This window comes from Mastigoproctus giganteus, chromosome 10 (assembly GCF_048544385.1).
Source record: "Mastigoproctus giganteus isolate SK-2022 chromosome 10, ASM4854438v1, whole genome shotgun sequence".
Classification (NCBI taxonomy): Eukaryota; Metazoa; Arthropoda; class Arachnida; order Uropygi; family Thelyphonidae; genus Mastigoproctus; species Mastigoproctus giganteus.
In genome coordinates this window covers 48,086,002-48,102,433 of record NC_143584.1, presented here as the reverse complement: position 1 = coordinate 48,102,433, position 16,432 = coordinate 48,086,002, and the positions used below count along the sequence as shown (strand labels likewise).

The window sequence follows — 16,432 nt, the reverse complement described above, 5'->3', positions numbered from 1 at the left end:
TGTAGACACAGTTTAGACTAAGTACTTACATATAATTCACTATTCTGACACACCCCTTAAAGTTACTTAAAGCTTTCCATTCATTTGAATCATTTTCAACATCAATATTTTGCTAATAGTGGCTATTGTAGCAAAAAATGAGGACTTTGAGTTGACACATCATCATCAGCCATTTTCAATCCACTGCATGATGAAGGCCTCTCCAGCAACTTTCCAGTTCCTTCTGTTTTGTGCAATGGCCATCCATTTACTACCCACGAACTCATGAATTTCATCTATCCATCTCCGCCGTTGTCTTCCAGGTTTTCTTTGAGCTCCTCTTGGGTACCATTCTGTTATTTTCTTAGTCCATCTGTCATCATGTCTTCGAGCTATGTCCTGCCCAAGACCACTTTAGTTCTTTAGTTTTGCCATTTGGACTCTTCCATGTCCACTTTCTATTCACCCTTTTCTTGAAAAAAGTGTTCATTACTGACAATCCTTGAGATTCTGCAAATTCCACAAGTCTTTCACCTCTTTCATTTCTTTCACCAATTCCAAAATTTCCTATAGTTCCCTTTTCTGCACTGTTTTGTCTTTTTCCAACCTTAGCATTGAAGTCCCCCATAATGATAATGTAGTGGGTTTTCTTCTCATCTAGAAAACTCTCAATTTCGGTGTACATTTCTTCAACCTCTTCATCATTATGGCTCGATGTTGGTGCATAAATCATTATAACCTTTAGCTTGTACAATTAGAAATCCTGATTATTAGTCTTGATACCCTTGGTGATGTACTTTTGAATTCCAAAATGTTGTTTTTTAAATCTTTATGGACCAGAAACCCAACTCCACCTTCACTCCTTTCACTGTTTCCATTGGTGTACAGCAGATTTCCACTTGATAAACTTATAAGTTATTCATTTCGTTTTCTTGTTTCAGCCAAACCTATGATATTCCAATTCACATTTTCTAATTCCTTTTCCAGCTCTAATGTCCTGTCTTCACCGATGAGCGATCTTACGTTGTAACAGGCCAAGTTCAGTTTCTGTGCATGGCAGCCTGGTTGTACTCAGAGATTCTTAGCATCCTCTGCTTCCACTCTGATCCTCTCACTGCCATAAGAGGGGGAGTCAAAGCCACTGTAGACTGAGGGCCATTTGTTTTGTCGTGCTGTCATATGCTGAAGGGTTTGGTCTTTTCCTCTTCACGCTGACCAGGCGTCTTGAAGAGAACTACTCTACACGTTTGTTGTCACCTAAGTGATGTAACAGGGCTTACCATCGAGAAGGTGTGCATGAGTGGATTTTAGGGAGGCAGGCCAACCAGACTTCTCCTAAATCTTCTGTAATAGAAAGATATTGGGTCCATCAGTGTTTTAGACTGATGTGTCTGGTAACACACAGAATACCTGTTCCCCTCTAAGCTGACACATATAGGTTGAAAACCACTATAAGTAATCAATTTACAGCACAGGGAAGTTGGTCAGTCATGAGAACATTATTATTTTGCAAGAAAAATTAACAACTCATTGATGATTAATGATAGAGAATTCAAAAAAGTTTTAAATCTTCTAATGCTTATATATAACATTAGACAGAGTGTATATACTAAACACCCTAAATAACTTTTAGCGTGACGTGTTTGTGAACAACATTGATATAGCAACCTTTGCTCCCCCCCCCCTTTTCCTTGTGATTTTCAAAGATTTTTGGATGAACGCATTTTGCTGTGCTCCATTATTTTATTTTTATATATTTTTTATTTGGTTATAGCATTGCAGTTTTTGTGCAGACAAATTACAGGAATCGTCTGCCGACTGCAATAGGATACATAGTTCCTGAAAAACACATTTCACAAAGCTGTAGTTAACAAAACTAAGGTCCCACAGGAAATAAGAGGTTAGGGAAAAACAATGAATATGCCAATAAATTGTGAAAAAGCAGAGTACACTTCATTTTCAATTAGCATTAGTAGAGGCACATGATGCAAGAAAACAAGCTTATACAGCATCAGCCAAAAAAAAAAAAAAAAAAAAAAAAGAAAGAAAATTCTGCCTTGCATTTATTTAAGCTATCAATTTTCACAACAACAGATGGAAGTCTGTTCCAGCAATCAACTACCCGCTGGCTAAAGGCAAACTTCTGCACATTTATTGTACAACTGTCTTTCCTCAGTTTGAATCTATACCCCCTCAGGTTTGTAATCTGAGCAAGAGGAAGAATCCCTTCAGCACTGACCTGCTCAATCCATTCAAGGCCTTATACACCTCAATCATATCACCTCACAGGTGCATAGTCTCCAGAAGCTGCAATCTGCAGAACTTAGTGGCCTGAGAAGGCATAAATTCAAATTTAGGAAAGACAGTTGTAGGATAGATGTGTGGAAGTGTGCCTTTAGCCAGCAGGGATTGATTGTTGGAACAAACTTACATCTGTCGTTTTAGAAGTTGATAGCTTAAATAGATTCAAGGTAGAACTAAACAAATATTTGGAGCGAGTGGACGGGCAAAATTAGGTTTTTTTTTTTGGCTGATGCTATATAAGCTTGCTTTCTTTTCATCAGCTTTTCCAATTGAAACCATAATCTAAATAGAGGTAAGATAAAAATTTAAATAACAAAATATTAAAATAAGCACCAATTAAATTACCTTTAAAAATTAAGCTAAAATTACCACAACATACTGAATAAAGCCAAAATTTCAGTTCCAGTGACGTCCATCAAACTGGTTCTATGAAGGCTAAGTACTTGGTGAGTCACTGACCGATGTGAGACCTGCTTTTGGGATCCATAATAAAAGCTAATCTCTTAGTGACCTACTTTGAAATCAAGACAAAAACTAATACCCTAGCAACAACCAACTCTTCAGTTTCATTTTCTGCCTACACCAAAGCTTGCAACAATTGTAAAGCAGGTATTAATCAGTTCAAACTAGATTTTGAACAGGCTAAGAGTATAAAACTTTCCTTCTTGCCCTAATGGTAGCAGAGTATTCTGGTCTCTTGCCAAAGTTATTGGCCGCAACTTTTGCACATCTCTGCTCCCACCTCTGTCAAAACCAGATGTTTCTATTGTCACTTCAGCCAAGGATAAAGCTAACCTGCTAACATCTCATTTTTCTTCCAACTCATGTATTAATGATTTTGGTAAAATCACTTCCCACCATTCCTACCATGCTCCATTCAATGCCTCCCATGGTCTTCTGTGAAAAGGATGCCAGAAGGATTTTAACAAATCTTGAGGCTAAGAAAGCTCCATGTCCTGATGATATTTTCTCCATTTGTTCTCAAAACCTGTGCTCCTGAACTTACTCCTGTCCTTTGCCACCTTTTTTCACTTTCTTATTCCAAAGGTGTTTTCCTTCTGCTTGGAAATTTGCTCATATCCAGCCAGTTCCTAAAAAGGGCGACAAATCCCTATCATCCAATTATCGTCCATTGCAATTCTACTCTTTCTAAAGTAATGGAGAAATCAATTAACTGCCAACTCTTAAACTATCTAGAAACCTTCCATCTGATCAATCGGCAGTATGGATTCCGTCAGTGTCGATCCACTGGTGATATTCTGGCTTATGTTACCCATTTATCAGGCGCCTCCGTAGCCAGGTGGGAAGGAGCAGCAGTGCGTAGCACATGCTTCTTGATTAGACCGGGGTTCGAGCCCGTCGCCACCAAATACGGAGCATGTGGAAAGGTCAGGGAATGACCACCGTACCGGAGCAATATGGCCTTAGTTGCTAATGCTCCTAAAAACCAAATAACATAACAACGTTACCCATTTATGGACAAATTTAATGGAAAAGTTCAGTGAAACACAAGCAATTGCTCTTGACCTCTCAAAGGCTTTCGATCGTGTTTAGCATAAAGGTCTTCTAAAAAAGCTTCCATGGTTTGTCAACTGTTTTTTGTAATTGGTTATCCAGTTTTCTCTCTGGCTGCTCACTGAGGATGATGGTAGATGGATCTCTGCCTTCTAATTCCTCCATAATGCTGGTGTCCCCCAAGGTACAGTTATTTCACCCACTCTTTTCCTCTTGTATATTAATGACCTTCTTTGATTGACCGGAAATCCTATCCATAGTTTTGCTGATGATAGCACATTCCATTCCACTTTGAGAAATCTCGCCCTGCTCAATCAGCTTGAACTTCCCGAATATCTGCTACCAATTCCTTAAATGCCGATCTCTAAGTAATTCTCCATTGGGGCAAAGACAACTTAGTTGATTTCAATCCTTTTAAAACTCAGTTCTGTCTTATAACTTGCAAAAAGGATTTTTCTGCTCCTATGCTTATCTTTGGTGACATTCCGATTTCTAGGCAAGATGATATCTTTTTTGGTGATTACACTGAATTTTAATCTCTCTTGGCATAAGCACCTTACAAATATTGCTTCCTCTGCATCTAAAAAAACTTAGTTTTCTCTTTTGCTCTCAGCATTACTTTTCTTCCAAACAGCTGTTCACTCTGTACAAATCGCAAATCCACCCTACCATGGAATATTGTTCTCATATCTGGGGCGGTGTCCCCAAAACCTCTCTCAGGTTTCTAGATTCCATTCAGAAGAGGGCAGTTAAATTAATGACTCATCTCTAACAGTCTCTCCACTCTGTCTCGTAGATGTACTGTTTCTGCTGTATGCCTTTTCAATAGATACTTCCATGGGCACTGTTCTTCTGAATTGGCTTCTATAATTCCCCCTCTCTCTTTCAAAACAGTCCGAACATGTGCCGTCAACATCCATTTACAGTCCAACTTCAAACTCACAGAACCAACTTTTCATCTTCCTCGTTTATTCATTCAACTGCCGTTTTCTGGAACAAACTTCCTTCATTCGTATTTCCTGAAAATTACGGTCTACAGAAGTTCAAGTCTAATGTCAACAAATATCTTCTTTCATCTTCCCAACCTCCAACCCACGTATGGTACTAAGTATTATAGGTTCTAATACCTCTCGTGTTCGGGGTTTTCATAAAAAATAAATAAATAAATATTTACAAAGTATGAGCAAATATAGCTCTGAACCTGCTGTATTAGTAATAGCCATGACAGGATTTGCATCCCAATATAAAGCCCAGGTAAAAGACATCTCTCAAGTTTTAAGGCTAAGATAACAATTTGCCTTATATGGCAAACTTTTCTCTTTTAAGAGAAGTGTTACTTATTATTAGTGCAGCATTTTATTAGTTAGCATACTATTTACTAACTAGTAATCATAGCTAGGGTGACAGCTTTATTTGCTCACACTTTCAGTTACTATTTACACCTTTTTTGTACCTCTCAAATTATAAGCTTACTCATACCATCACAGCATTGTCAGATACTATACCTGAAAGTAACTAACATCCAAATAACAAAGTACCGATAAATACCAAAACATCCATCTGGGGAGAGGGGGGGGGATAATACTAATAAGTAACATAGCAAAAAGACACTTTGCACATTTCTTTTACAGCTATAAAGCAGGTATGCAAATCCCATCATGATTATTACCATGCACACACAGAGTGCATCTGAGTAGCCAAGTAATGTGTGGAAGAAAAAATTCAATTAATTATATACAAAAGGTATGTTATGTTATACCTTTAGCCCCTAACAAGGAGGCTGCATTTTCGTTACACAGTGGAATACTTTTTTTTTTTTTAATGAAAACCCCAAATACGAGAGGTATTAGAACTTATAGTACTTGGTACCATGCATGGGTTGAAGGTTAAGAAGATATTTGCTGACATTAGACTTGAACTTCTGTAGATTGTAATTTTCAGGAAATACGTATGAAGGAAGGCTATTCCAGGGAATGGAAGTTGAATAAATAAAAGAGGAAGAAGAAGAAAAGTTGGTTCTGTGAGTTTGAAGTTAGACAGTAACAGGATGTTGACTGGTTGTGGCACATGTTCATACCTCTTTAGAAGACAGGGTGGGGATTATAGAAGCAAGAGAATTCAGAAGAACAGTGCCCATGGAAGTATCTATACAAAAGGCATGCAGCAGAAACAGTATGTCTATGAGACAGAGTGGAGAGAATCTGTTAGAGATGAGTCATTGATTAACCTAACTGCTCTCTTTTGAATGGAATCTAGAAGCCTGAGAGAGGTTTTGGGGGCACCACCTGATGTGGGAACAACATTCCATGGTAGGGTGAATTTGTGATTTGTACAGAGTGAACAGCTGTTTGGAAGAGAAGTAACACCAAGAGTGAAAGAGAAAATCCAGATTTTTATATGCAGAGGAAGCAATATTTGTAATGTGCTTATATTAAGAGTGATTTGAAGTCAGGGTAATCGCCCAATACAGATATATGATTTTGCTAGAAATCGGACTGTAATTGAAGATAAGTATAGGAGCAGAAGAATCCTTTTTGCGAGTTATAAGACAGGACTGAGTTTTTAGAAGGATTGAAATCTACTAAGTTATCTTTGAACCACTGAAGAATTACCTGGAGATCAGCATTTAAGGAATTGGTAGTGGATACTCGAGAATCTGTATGTGCAGCGCAAGGTTTCTCAAACTAAAATGTGGAATGCAATGCTCTATCATCAGCAAAACTGTGGATAGGATTTCCAATCCATGAAGGAAGGCCATTCATTACAAGAGGAAAGGAGTGGGGGAAAGAACTGAACCTTGGGGAATGCCAACATTAGTAGAGAAATTAGAAGACAGAGAGCCATCTAACGTCACCTGTAGTGAGAGGTCAGAGAAAAAACTGGATTCCAAATTACAAAAAACAGTTGGCAAACCATAAGATGGAAACTTAGAAGACCTTTATGCCAAACAAGATCAAAAGGCTTTGAAATGTCAAGAGCAACTGCTTGAGTTTTGCCACACTTTGATTGAATTTGTCCACAGTTGGGTAACATAAGTCAGAATTAACATAAGGAGGATGGATATAGAATCCATATCCATCCATTCCATATCAGATGGAGGTTTTCTATATAGTTTAAGAGTTAGCAGTTAATTTTTTTTTCTCCATTACTTTAGAAAGGGTTGAAATAATTTCAATGGAACAACAATCGGATGGGAGCAATTTGTCATCCTTTTCAGAAACTGGCTGGATATAAGCAAATTTCCAAGCAGAAGGAAAAACACCTTTGGAATAAGAAAGTGAAAAAAAAAAAAAAAAAAGCAACACAGAACAGAAGCAAGTTAGTTCAGGAGCACAGGTTTTGAAAACAAGTGGAGAAATACCATCAGGACCTGCAGCTTTCTTAGCATCAAGATTTGTCAAAATCCTTCTGACATCCTTTTGACAGAAGACCACAGGAGGCATTGAATGGATGTACTGGGAATAGTGAGAGGTGGTTTATCAAGATTATCAACACAAGAGTTGAAAGAAAAATAGGAAAAATAGCAGGTCGGCTTTGGCTGAAGTGGCAATAGAATCATATGGTTTTTACACAAGTGGGAGCAGATATGGGCAAAAGTTGCAGCCAGTAGCTTTGGCAGGAGACCAGAATGGTCGGCAACCATTTGGACAAGAAGCAAGTTTTCTACTCTTAGCCTGTTCAAAATCTAGTTTGGACTAATTAATAATTGCTATACAACTGTTTTTGTTTTTGGTTTTTAGGATCATTAGCAACTAAGGCCATATTGCTCCGGGGATATGCAGTGGTCATTCCCTGACCTTTCCACATCCTCTGTATTTGGTTGTCACGGGCTCAAACCCCAGTCTAATCAAGAAGCATGTGCTATGCACTGCTGCTTCTGCCCACCTGGCTATGGAGGCGCCACTATATAATTGTTGCGAGCTTTGGTGTAGACAGAAAATGAACCTGGAGATTTGGAAACAAGCCAATTACAATATACAACATTCTTCTCTTGAATAGCCTTAGCATATTTATTGGAAAACCAAGGTTTAGATAAAGGATGAGATTTTAAGGTGGAGTGTGGAATAAATGATTCCATCCCTACAAGAATAATTTCACCAATATGATCTGAGCAAGAGTTGACATCAGAAGATTTGAAACAGTAATCCGACCAAAGAAAAGAAATCTTGCAGATCATCCCATTTTGCATTCTTATAGTGCCAAACAACACGAGATTGAGAATGTCCACGAGAGAAAGGCTCCATTTGGAGAAGAGATCATCACCAAGTTGTGATCTGATTACCTTTTTGCCTAGATGATTACTCACATCAACCATATACTTTGAAGGGTTGTTTGTGGGAACAAGATCAATTGTGTTGGCTACGAGGTTAGGATTGTCTGGTATTTGGTAGGTAAATGAACAATCTGTGCAAGGTCATTAGTAATTGCAAAAGCCTCAGCAATTTGACCAGCTGATTCCACGTGACTAGAAAATGGAAGCCAGCTAGAGTTGTGAACATTAAAATCACCAAGAAAAATTACCTCACCATTAGGAAAGTTGGACTGGAGAAAGTCAACTTTCAAAGAGGGGAATTCAAAGATTTCGAAGTGATTAGTACAGTAGGGAGAATGACAGAGGCAATAGATGAATTTGACAGAATGTGGTAGAGGGATTTTAAGCCAGAAAAGATCGAAAAGAGAAGATTCCAAATTACTAAGTCTCTGGCAGGGAATATCAGAACAGACATATGCACAAGTACCACGCCGACCAGGCTAGCCGGGTGGGTAAAGTGCCTGCCTGGTAACCCAAAGGTCGCAGGTTCGAATCCCACCTCAGGCTTGGATCAGAGTAGTGTCAAAAAAAAAAAAAAAAAAAACCCTTGGGAGGTGCATTATGGCCACAGAAGCTGATGCGCCAACAACTAACAAAGGAAAAAAAAAAAAACAAAACAAAACACAAGTACCACCTTTGAAGCAAAAGGAATCATACAATGAATAAGACAACTGAGATGAGCAATGGTTGAAACAACCAATAATTGGGATTCTCTCAGAAAAAGTACATGGGGTTTGGCACAGTGTAAGTGGAAATGGACATAACTGAGATTAGAACTGAGACCATATTTATTTGTGAAATGAATGAAGAAGAGTTTAGGAGGTTTAGTTCTTTTTGCAGATACGTTAGCTCTATTTAATAATTCATGGTGTATTAAGAAGTAAGAAGGGGGGTGCTGTATGAAGTAATTAAATTTTTGAATATGGTGTACATATGATGGTAAGAAGGTACCCAAGCTCACTGACATAACGTGGCCTCGACAGTGCCCACCTCACATATACACTACTCAGACTCCTTCCAGTCACTATCTGGCAGAGTAGAGGCAGTGAGATTATACACTAGCTGATCCAAAAGCCTCCTAGAGAGGTTCAGTCTGGTGGACTATCTAGAAGCTGACCTGAGAGCACCATTTTAGAGTACTTCTGTACTTCTGAAATGTAAGGAAGAGTGGATCTTGCCATGATGGCCCATCATAACCTCAAAAGACACCAATCATACTGCATGATGGAAGAGATGGGAGGGGGTTTGCTGGAGCTTTGCTCAGGAGACTAAACATGGGTTCCACCACTTCAAGCCTCCAATAAGCAGAGTGGTGGTATTGCAACGGTTGATGAGAGTCATCTACCACCTAGTGTTGCCTAGTAACATAGAAGGGTGGCATTCCTCCATGTGCAATAGGTCCTTGAGGCTGCCGCAGGTGTGATGGCCTCGAGGACCTATCACATAATGCGACAGCTTCAAGGACCTATAGGATAGGGAGTAAGAATATTCAATTAGATAAAATATATTATTCACAGTTCAGCATACATTTGTTAATGGAGACCACCTGCAAGCTGATGAGTAAAAAACTAAGTTCCAACACAGCTGGCTTGGCTGTGTCTCAATTTTTAAATGTACAGTGGATTAAAAAGATATTAGTAGCATAAGCAAAATCATAGATAAAGGTATTTATCTCTAAGGTAAACAGAAGTCCAAGCTGTTAATTTGAATACTCTGTTCATCTTGAGTGGGAATATAAAGATCCCTGTGATTAAAATCAAATATAGCAAAGCATTCATATTTTTTTGACAGAATACTGAGTATTAGTATTGTATTAAGGGGGTGGGCTGGGGAGGGAGGGAGACTTTTTATTGGCTGATGCTATATAAGCTTGATTTCTTGCATCATATGCCTCAACTAATGCTAATATCTAGTAATAAAACAGATTTCTACTTACATTTATTCTCATTGCTATCTGCCTCTCAGACAAGGTGGAACATTCTTTCTTCTCTGACAGCCTTGCTCTTTCTTTTGATAACAGGCTATCTCTAGATGACTCATCTTCTGCCTCTTCTATGTTATTTTCATCTTTTTGTGAATGACTTTCCTCCTCAGTCTCAAAGCCTTCATCTAATTATAAAAAAAATATAACAAATGCATACTTGTACAATAGCAGTGCACAAAGAGAAATAGGAAATTTTCATATTCTTGCCTATCTGCTTTCCCTCTCAAACATATGAATTGCTAGACTAATATTGACACTAACTTGTTCCACCAACAGAGCCTAATCAGACTAGAATAGAAAGCCATCAACAGAGCCAAAACTATATTATCCAAAGTGCACACCGATACTTAAGGCATAAAGCAACTGGCTTAATGGATTGCTTAAATGCAAATGGTCATTTAGTTGCTTCAACATCGTGTAATGTAATCTGCCAGGAACTACTGCACTTTTATTTTTAGTGTGAAAAGGCTCTTTTAACTTCAGGTAGATTATATTATTCAATTTCTTTTAATGAGAAATTTTAAGGAAGATTTTTCACAGTTTGATTTATATTTACTAGTTGGTAAATGACTCCCATCAACCGGTGCAATACCACCACTTTTCTCATTGGAGGTTTGAGGTGGTGAAACTCATGTTTAATCTCTAGAGCAAAGTTTCCAGCATCCCCTCCCTCTCCATCAACCCATGCATGGTACTAAGTACTATAAGTTTTGATACTTTTTGTGTTTGGGGTTTTCATAATAAATAAAAAAAAACCCTTACAATCTCATTTCAGTGTTAATGCACTTTAACCACTTTTGATATAGCTAGGTGTATTTAAAGAACTGTGTTCTCCATAATAAACATTACGGACTAGCACAAGGTTTTCACTAACTTCAGTTAAGTAATAATCTGATTATTTTTGTGTATTTGAAGAATATCTTAACATCTCATCCCAATAAAAGATTAAGCAACACTTCACTCCATGTAAATTTTTTAATGCCAAAAAAAAAAAAAAAAAAATTGCATTTATTAAAACAAGCTGGAATGAAAACTTTCAGCTTATTTAAACAAGCTGCAAAGAAAACGCTCCAATAATACAACCATTTAGAGGCTAATTTGAAAACAGGTCAAAATCTTTGAAGATGCTGGTATCAAGTCCAGAGGATGAAAAAATAAGGCGATTATAAGAACTAGTTATAATAAAATGCTGCACTACTTTTAATTAATTATGCAGTAATTATGAATTTGTCATTAAAGTCTAAAAAAATAAATCAAATGAATTAGGAAAGAGCAGTTACTAACAGTCATCACCATAATATTGAGTTTTTCTCAGAAATCATTTTATTAATTACAATAACACCACTCATAATTTACTCAATTTGTTTTAATTAAATAAATAAATACATAATGTATAGTTATCTTGCAGTAGTGTTTTTTCTAATTCGTTTAATTTCTTTAGTTCATAAAAAAGTGCATTACTTGTAAAATAGCCCTCATTCAATTTATTATTGACTTGCTGACAATTTCATAATTATTACATAATTAATTAGAAATAGTGCAGAGTACCTTCACAACTAGTGTTTTCTAATAATCCACTTTTTTTTTTTTTTTTTATTTAAAAATAGTGATGCATTTGACACTCAGTGATCACTGAAGTATGACCTAATACCTTATTTTCCCTTCCTCTTTTGAGGACAGCCACAAGGATTTCAGACTTGAGATGACAGCCACAAGGATTTCAGAACTTTGTCAAATTGGTTTCTAAATGGTTGGGTTATTAGGTTTTCTGTAGAGATTTTACCAGCTTGTCAATTAATTTTTTTCTTTAAAAATTTGTGGAGTGCAGTGTTGTTTAATCTTTTATGTTATTAGGATTAGGTAATTCCTATATGTCTTTCTTCCAAGAAGGTAACAATGTCTCATTTCATGACTCCTGATTTAAGTTATGTAAATACAAATATGCATTTACATAAAAATATACTATAAAACTTAATGACACTAATTTAAAATATAGGTATATAAATTAATGGGTTATATAAAATATCAAGTTATAAACACCAAACACACTATGTCAGCTAACACTTGACCAAGTGTAAATGGTGCAGATGATTAAAAGTAGCAAAATGAAATGAATTAAGAAAACGTGAATGGCAATTAAAATACAATGGACAGTTAAAACAGTGTCACAGTTCTCAACACCTAGGTGTCATCAGCCCTCAGCAAAAAAGAATGAGCAAGATAACTGTCCTATGTAAATCCAAGCAAGAACAACTGTCACTTTGAAATCTGCACAGACTGAAATACCATTTTATGATTACATGCTTAAGCTGGTTTAGTTTTGTGTAGTCCATCCATGCTATGAATCTTGCCACTGGAAATATAATCTATTATGTGTTTCTTGTATAAGGGAATGAAAAGCAACAGTTATTTGCAAGAATTATTATTTTTATTATCTATATGGTGCAAGGAAGCCTGAGGCTTATGCTGCACCAGCCCAAAAAAAAAAAAAAAAAAAATTCCCTAGTTACGAGAGAGAGAGAGAGTCAAAAGTAGAAGGGGAATCACCAGGAAAGAGAAGAATGATGATATCCAGCTCAGGACCCTGGGTGTGCCAAGCCTATACTCACCAGATGTGAGCCCCTGGGGTAATTGCAAATAACTGTTTTGAATAAGAATTGCAAATAAGATTTAACAGAAATATCAGATATATCATTTCCACCTCCCCTGTTCTCAATGCAGTTTGGGATCCAGCTGAAGCATATATTAAAATTCAGACTCAAAAAGGGAATATAACATCTGCTGAACTTGCAAAAGGATTGGATGAGGATAACCCTACAATATGCTTGAAAAATCATTATATTTTATACAGATTTGGTAATGGCTAGCTCTACTACATGTAATTCTGCAGTATTGTACTGTCTCTTGGAATCCAGCTGGATAATGCTGTGTGAGGAAAGGACAACAGCTGCTCTTACAGATAACTCAATTCAAGTCATCTGGGTAGATCAGAAAGAAACTATGTGCTTGATGCTCTGCAATTGTTTGCATACAGGAGAAGATAGGGCAGCTTTCCCCATCTTGAGGATGAAGTCATTAGGTATTTTAGGAACAAGATGACTGCAATATAGCTCCTGCTTCACAGTATTTTATAAGCAGTTTTCAAACTGTATTTTTGTGAAATTTCAAAAATCTGTATATTTTTGAAATTTGTGAAATTCACAATCATCCCAGGTACCTGAGATGATTGTGAATTTTATGAAGCCTTCTCTAAATAGTACTCATCTTCATAAAGATAAGTACCATTTCATTACATTTAGTCTTTCATAATGCTGCTCTGAGGCATTGTGTAGAATATCTCCAAACAGGAACATTGCTTGAAATTTTACCCTGAAGTGCCTTCATTTCTATTAGGCATATGATTTTCTATTTGTTACTGATTTCGGCAAAATCCTTCAACCCTAATGGCTTAAATCAGTTATTCCCACCTATGGGTGAATTAGTCTTGTTATGCTCAACACATTGACTCTTCACCGTTCTATTATGTCAATCATGACATACCTGCCTGTTTGTTATATTTTGTTTACTTTTATTAGGATCTATTTTTATTCATCAACATGTCATCTAAGGAATATGTTTTGATTATGCAGTTGTCAAAAAAAGCACACTACTGGGTTGTGTGTACAGGAATATGAAGTAAGTGTTTTTTCTTTTCTTTTTTTTGTGAAGGGTGTCCTCTGTTAAAAAAATGTTTTCCAAAATCAAGTAGATTAAAAAATAATTGGAAAAGCCCTTCCATGTAAAAGAGCCAAACATGGAAGTTCAAATTTAGTAATTTTCTAATTAACATAAGCTAAATCAGCGGTTCCCAACCTTTTTTGACTTGCGAACCCCTTTCAACATAATTTTTTATTGCAAACCCCTTTCAACATAATATTTTTAAAGCGAACCAGTAAGCCTATATTCTCTGAAATTGTATAATATTTCTGAATTTTTATTACAAAATATTTCCAGTACTACATTTTTATAAGCGATATTGCATAATAAAAACTTTTATTATTAAGTATCATTTCTATTAGGCATATGATTTTCTATTTGTTACTGATTTCGGCAAAATCCTTCAACCCTAATGGCTTAAATCAGTTATTCCCACCTATGGGTGAATTAGTCTTGTTATGCTCAAACTCACAGACCCGTTACTATGTAAAGCAGTTATTAACCAATCCAAACTAGATTTCGAATAGGCTAAGAGTAGAAAACTTGCTTCTTGTCCAATGGTACTGACCATTCTGGTCTCTTGCTACAACTATTGGCTGCAATTTTTGCCCATCTCTGTTCAAACTTCTCTCGAAACCAGATGGTTCTGTTGCCACATCACCCAAAGATAAAGCTGACCTGCTGATATCCTAGTTTTCTTCCAACTCATGTATTGATGTTCTTGGTAAATCCCCTCAAACCATCCCCAGGTACACTCCATTCAATGCCTCTTGTGGTCTTCCATCAAAAGGATTTTGATGAATCTGATGCTAAGAAAGCTCCAGGTCCTGATGGTATTTCTCCACTTGTTCTGAAAACCTGAGCTCCTGAACTTACTCCTGTTCTTTGCTGCCTTTTTTCACTTTCTTATTCCAAAGGTATTTTTCCTTCTGCTTGGAAATTTGCTCATATCCAGCCAGTTCCTAAAATGTTTGTTTGTTTGTTATTTGGTTTTTAGGAGCATTAGCAACTAAGGCCATATTGCTCCGGGATATGCGGTGGTCATTCCCTGACCTTTCCGCATCCTCCGTATTTGGTGGTGACGGGCTCGAACCCCGGTCTGATCAAGAAGCGTGTGCTACGCACTGCTGCTCCTTCCCACCTGGCTACGGAGATGCCAGTTCCTAAAAAGGGTGACAAATCCCTCCCATCCAATTATCGTCCCATTGCAATTACTTCTGCTTTTTCTAAAGTAATAGAGAAATTAATTAACCACCAATGCTTAAACTATCTAGAAACATTCTGTCTGATCAACGATCGCCAGTATGAATTCCGTCAGTGTCGATCCACTGGTGATATTTTGGCTTATGTTACTCATTTATGGACAAATTGAATGGAAAAGTTTGGTGAAATACAAGCAGTTGCTCTTGACATCTCCAAGGCTTTTATTTGTGTTTGGCATAAACGTCTTCTAAATAAGCTTCCATCCTATGGTTTGCCAGCTGTTTTTTGTAATTGAGTATCCAGTTTTATCTCTGACCCCTCACTGGTTAATGGTAGATGGCTCTCTGTCTTCTAATTTCTCCACTCAAGTGGGTGTTCCCCAAGATTCAGTTCTTTCTCCCACTATTTTCCTCTTGTATATTAATGACCTTCCATTGACCGAAAATCCTATCCATAATTTTGCTGATGATAGCACATTGCATTCCACCTTCCAGTTTGAGAAACCTTGCCCTGCTCAAACAGCTTGAACTTCTTGAATATCCACTGCCATTTCCTTAAATGCTGATCTCCAGGTAATTCTCCAATGGGGTAAAGATAACTTAATTTCAAACCTTCTAAAACTCAGCCCTGTCTTATCTCGCAAAAAGGATTCTTCTGCTCCTATGTTTACCTTCGATGACATTCCGATTTCTAGGCAAGATCTTGGGGATTACCCTGACTTCTAATCTCTCCTGGCATAAAGCACATTACAAATATTGCTTCCTCTGCTTCTAAAAAACTTGGTTTTCTCTTGGCGTTACTTTTCTTCCAAATTGTTGTTGACTCTGTAGAAATTGCGAATCTGGCCTACCATGGAATATTGTTCCCGCATCTGGGACGGTGTCCTCAAAACTTCTCTCAGGCTTCTAGATTGCATTGAGGACAGTTAGGTTAATTAATGACTCATCTCTAACAAAAAAAAAAAAAAAAAAAAAACCCAAATTATGATATTAGGGTCACCCGTATATGATTACACCTACACATATATTTAATGTGTCTGAAACCGGCTAACTCAGCCACGGAGTGAAAAAAGCCCATTAAAATTCCTCGCATCATCGACGGACGGGATTTGAACCCGGGCCTTTGCCACCCAGTGTGGGGAGGACGGTGACGATACCACTGTGTTACTGCTCAACAGTCTCATCTCTAACAGAGTCTCTCCACTCTCTGTTTCATAGACCTTTCTATTGATACTTCCACGGGCACTGTTCTTCTGAACTGGCTTCTATAATTCCCGCTCTCTCTCTTTCAAAGCAATCTGAACACTTGCCACAACCAGCCAACATCCATTTACTGTCCAACTTCAAACTCACAGACCCAACTTTTCTTCTTTCTCATTTATTCATTCAATTTCCATTTTCTGGAACAACCTTCCTTATGTATTTCCTGAAAATTACAAT

General features: G+C 37.2%; 1 protein-coding gene across 1 annotated transcript in view; it reads right to left on the bottom strand.

Annotated features, from left to right (window-relative positions):
- Polr1A (RNA polymerase I subunit RpI1) overlaps window positions 1-16,432 on the bottom strand; it is a 476,971-nt gene that overhangs the window by 100,575 nt on the left and 359,964 nt on the right. Inside the window, exon 28 of the mRNA XM_090382924.1 lies at window positions 10,047-10,219. Coding sequence (XP_090239050.1) covers window positions 10,047-10,219 — 173 coding nt within the window. The remainder of the gene's footprint in view (window positions 1-10,046; window positions 10,220-16,432) is intronic.